The 4,273-nt window shown below is 49.0% G+C and overlaps 1 protein-coding gene across 1 annotated transcript in view; it reads left to right on the top strand.

The window, feature by feature from the left end:
* Positions 1 to 1,949: 1,949 nt before the first annotated feature.
* LOC138950587 (uncharacterized) overlaps positions 1,950 to 4,273 on the top strand; it is a 4,425-nt gene continuing 2,101 nt past the window's right edge. Inside the window, exon 1 of the mRNA XM_070322288.1 lies at positions 1,950 to 4,273. This exon is cut by the window's right edge and continues 573 nt beyond it. Coding sequence (XP_070178389.1) covers positions 2,141 to 4,273 — 2,133 coding nt within the window. The 5' untranslated portion in view covers positions 1,950 to 2,140.

Below are 4,273 nucleotides of genomic sequence, written 5' to 3'. Positions count from 1 at the left end.
GTGTTTGACGACTTTTGTCCTTGGTGGCAATGTTGCGTTATTTTCGGCGCGATGTATCATTGTGTGTTTGTTGATGGGTGCATTCCGTGCGATTTCCCTGTGCCAGTTGCTATAACACTGTCAGCGAATTATGCACGCTTAGATGGCGTATCTCGTGCGCTAGCTGCGGACCTTGCGTTGCAGCAATTTTTGCGCAGGCCTTGAGTTCTGTCTCGTGTGTATGAGTACGACAGAATTGCGAGAGTTCACGGTTTGGAGGGCAGAGAAGCTGGACAGAGTCTGGACTGTGTGGCGTTGTTGGGGTTTTGTTGGCAACTACCAAGAGCCGCTGGGGTAATTGTGTGTTGGAATGTGTCTTGTTTTGTTTGTTTATTGGTTGTAATTATTGTCGTCTTCTGTGGTGTCGTTGTCTCAGTTGTCGTGTGAAATTTTGTGTGAACTAACACTAGTTGACAGTTGTCAGTGGACAGAACGATTAGTGGTCAAGGTGACGTTTAAACCAAGTTCAAAACAACTCCAGCTTTTGCTTTGTTTGACTACTGTTATTTTATCAAGGGACGTTAACGTGTATTACAATCAAGAATGCCAAGCCTGGGCTGCTTTCCGTTCTTTGGAAATTGATTATAGCATTCATGGCTATTGTAAAGATTTATGGTTGTTGTAAATATTGTTGCCGGGTGATTGACAGCTCGCAAGACAATATTTCTTGGGGGTAATATTATTGTACACACCTAGGGCTGGGGGCAGTGAGGGAAAGGATATGTTTCGCCGACTCTGAGACTCAGTGGCTATCGAATGTGTTGCAGCTTCTTTTCTTCTTGATGTTCTTCATCAACCCACCTGTTGCCTCGACCCTGTCACGGGTGTTGTCACCGTGGCAGTATCCTGCAGCGCTACTGTGTCCCACTCTCAGCTTGGGATGTCCGCCCGCCTTCGGAGCTTGATTTGTGCACCGTCGAGGCCGGGTGGGTTCGCCTCCACCGTGCTTCGTCTCCACCGCCGTCCGTCCTCGTTGTCGCCGGCGCTGATGGTGGTGACGTAGGGGGCTATAACTACGCTCTCGCATGAACTGACGCCGAGACCCTGGTGCCTCACCTTCAGGAAGACCGCGCTGCATGAGCCGAGCTTCAAGTTACCCCGTCGACACTTCCGGGAAGGACCAGCTTACCTGCTTAATTGCAGGCAGTCTATCGTCGTCGTGACGTCACCGTCAAGGAACACTTATCTTCGCCGACAAAGAGCTAAGTCTTCCATCTTTTCCCCTCTCTTGTTCCCGGCCCGACGGTGTCAGTCATTTTTTTGTGTATACCCCACAGAGAGGAGAAACGTGTAAACATATGTATCGAGACAACGCAGGCTCGTCTCAATAACTCTTGATCTTCGGGAGGAGTCCCAAAATATGCATCAGGGAGTAGTCCCTAGACTTTCTTTGAATATTTGTTTCCTGCGTTTTCCCTGTTAAATGTACAGGGTCAGTCTTTATTCTCTTAAATCTTCAATTCATTTTTCCTGTTTCTTGTGAATTTCATGAACGATTACTGTGGCGAAGACCCTTGAATTATTATTGATCGCAACCTATCGCAGGTTTTTTTTTCCCCGTGTGTTTGATTGCTAAGGCTGCAGCCGGACGTCTGCCTTGCCTTGTTTATGCTTGTATATCGTGATCTAGCACAGGGGTGCTGAGTAACTATTCCCATTAACCCTTACTAACCGCTTAATAGTTGTGTGCGTGTGCATGTGTTATAAGTGTGCTTGAAGTTGGAAACAGAGTGAATACAAATGTGAATAATAACTTGGAAAAGGATGCAAAACGGGCTTGGTTATTTCTTTTATTAACACCAACAACACAAGTGACGTACATTTCACGCCTTGACGTGACATATTTGGTGGAGATGCAGGGTATAAAACACGGTTGACATATAAAGCTAACTTATACTTGTTTTTTTTTGTTTTTTTTTATAAGTTCATAAGTTGTTAACCCTCTGTTTTACTTGTTCCCGTCCCTATTTGTTCACTTGTGTGGTATATAGCCTTGTCCCTTGTTGTGGGTTTTTCCGAGCTATTTCATCTTTGCGATTTGATTCACACTCGTTCTTCGTTTCGGGTTTCGGTCTTGTTTTCATGATGTCATGCACAGACGATGTCTAAGGACTCGTCTCCAAGGAAATTACGTTCTTTATCACGTGTTGATTATTCCGAACAAACAGTCACTGACGACGAAAATTCTTCTTCCTCTGACGTAGTTGATACTTCGGAGTATTCGCTTTCTGATACCTCTTTTGTTGCCGCTCCTGCTCCTCCGCTGGCTGCTACCCCCTCAGGTAATCCTTCTGCCACCATGGACTACCTTCAGTTAGGTAAGGAGGCCGGTCTTACCGGACGTGATTTGTTGGATTTTGTGGTTGAGGCCGAAGAGAGGAAACGTAACTTTGAACTAGAAGCTGAGGAAAGGAAACGCCGACTCGCCATGGAAGAAGAAAGCCACTCATACGCTTTAGCCAACCCGGAACAAACGCATGCTCACCAGGTTGCTTTGGCGGCCGCCTCAGTCACGTCCAAGAAATCAGACATTGGCATTATTGCCGACAAAATTCGGTTGCCTTATTTGGACGATGGGGATGATGTGGATACGTACCTGACCAAGTTTGAGCGTATTGCTACGCAGATGAAGTGGGAGGTCTCGACTTGGGCCCTCAGGTTGAGTGGTCACCTCAAGGGCAAAGCTGCCGAGGTTTATACGAAGTTGTCATTTGAAATAGCTGATGACTATGATGTTTTAAAGGATGCTCTTTTGAAAGCTTTCCATTGCACGGCAAAGACGTACAGAGAGAAGTTCCGCGCTGCCAAGCGTGTTGGTTCCGAGACATACGAGCAGGTGTTGGAGCGCAGCAAGATGTATTTGGACCGTTGGCTTCATCTTGCCAAAGGCAATCGTGATTTTGACAGCCTCTATGACCTCATTCGTCTTGAGCAGTTTATCAACGGTCTGCCCGCTGATGTCAAAGCATTTGTGAAGGAGCGGTCACCCGGATCGGCTGACGCTGCTGCTGCCGCTGCCCAAGCTTATTTAGAAGCCCACGAGCCGGATTGCAAAAACCCGTTCTCTCGTCGTCAGACCGAGTCTGTCTGTGCCGTAAGTACTTCCGGTGCCAAGAAGAAGCATAGACAGCGTCGCCAGGCTGCCAAGTCTGAGGAGAGGGAGAGTCAGGTCAGTTCTCCTGCCTCTCAGGATAATTCTGAATCGGTGGCCACCATTAATGCGCCTCCCGGGGAAAAGAAACATTGTAATTATTGTAATCGGGATGGCCACGAGGCTGATTATTGCCACAAGCGTGCTCGTGACGTCATAGCTCGCGAAAAGTCGTCGGTTACCGGTTTTAAGAGTGTGAATGCCACTCCGGGTTCCGGGCAATCGTCCGCGATTTTTGGATGTGTTCATGTGATCTCCGCTGACGATTCTGTGCCAAAGTTGCGTTCTCGGTTGTGTCCAGATTGTCAGGCTGCTACCGCAGGCGATAACTACATGGTCAAGGTAAAAATTTGTGGCATTGAGACCGAGGCTCTCAGAGACACGGGTTCCAACATATCGCTGGCTCGGCGTGATATCGTCCCTAAATCATGTTTCACAGGCAAGACCCGCGATCTCACCGGGGCGTTCGGCCCGGATAGTCGCGTCGCTCAGATTGCCCACGTGGATGTAGAGACACCGTATTACTCCGGAGTTATCGAGATCAATGTCGTAAATGATCTCAACACTGCTGTTCTCATCGGGAATCACTTCACTCTTCCCTCCGGTGTGGTTGTCGAAGTCCCGACTTACGGCCCGCGCGGTTCGTGTGCCGCTGTGACTCGTGCTCAGGCTAAGAAGGACGCCTGCGGCGATCTTCCCCTCGATCCTAAATCACAAGGTCTTCAGAAGACTAGGCAAGAACTGATTGATGCCCAGGAATCTGACCCTTCTCTCAAACGGATGCGTGATTTGGCTCGCGACCAGCACCCGTGGTCCTCCCAGGGTCAAGGCCGTGTGCGGTTCCTGTATCGCGCCAACGTTTTGAACCGCGAGTATTGTGGTTCTGATGGTGTGTTCCACCGCCAAGTTTGCGTTCCTCACCCGTTCCGCAGCGAGGTCTTAACTCTAGGCCATTCTTCACCGATGGCCGGCCACTTAGCTGCTAGACGCACGTTGAGCCGGATCTGGTCGGATTTTTATTGGCCGGGCATGTGTGCCGACGTTCGCCGGTTTGTCGCGTCTTGCGACTCGTGTCAGCGCACA

This window comes from Littorina saxatilis, linkage group LG16 (assembly GCF_037325665.1).
Source record: "Littorina saxatilis isolate snail1 linkage group LG16, US_GU_Lsax_2.0, whole genome shotgun sequence".
Taxonomy (NCBI): Eukaryota; Metazoa; Mollusca; class Gastropoda; order Littorinimorpha; family Littorinidae; genus Littorina; species Littorina saxatilis.
This window is presented reverse-complemented; position numbering and strand designations above follow the sequence as displayed.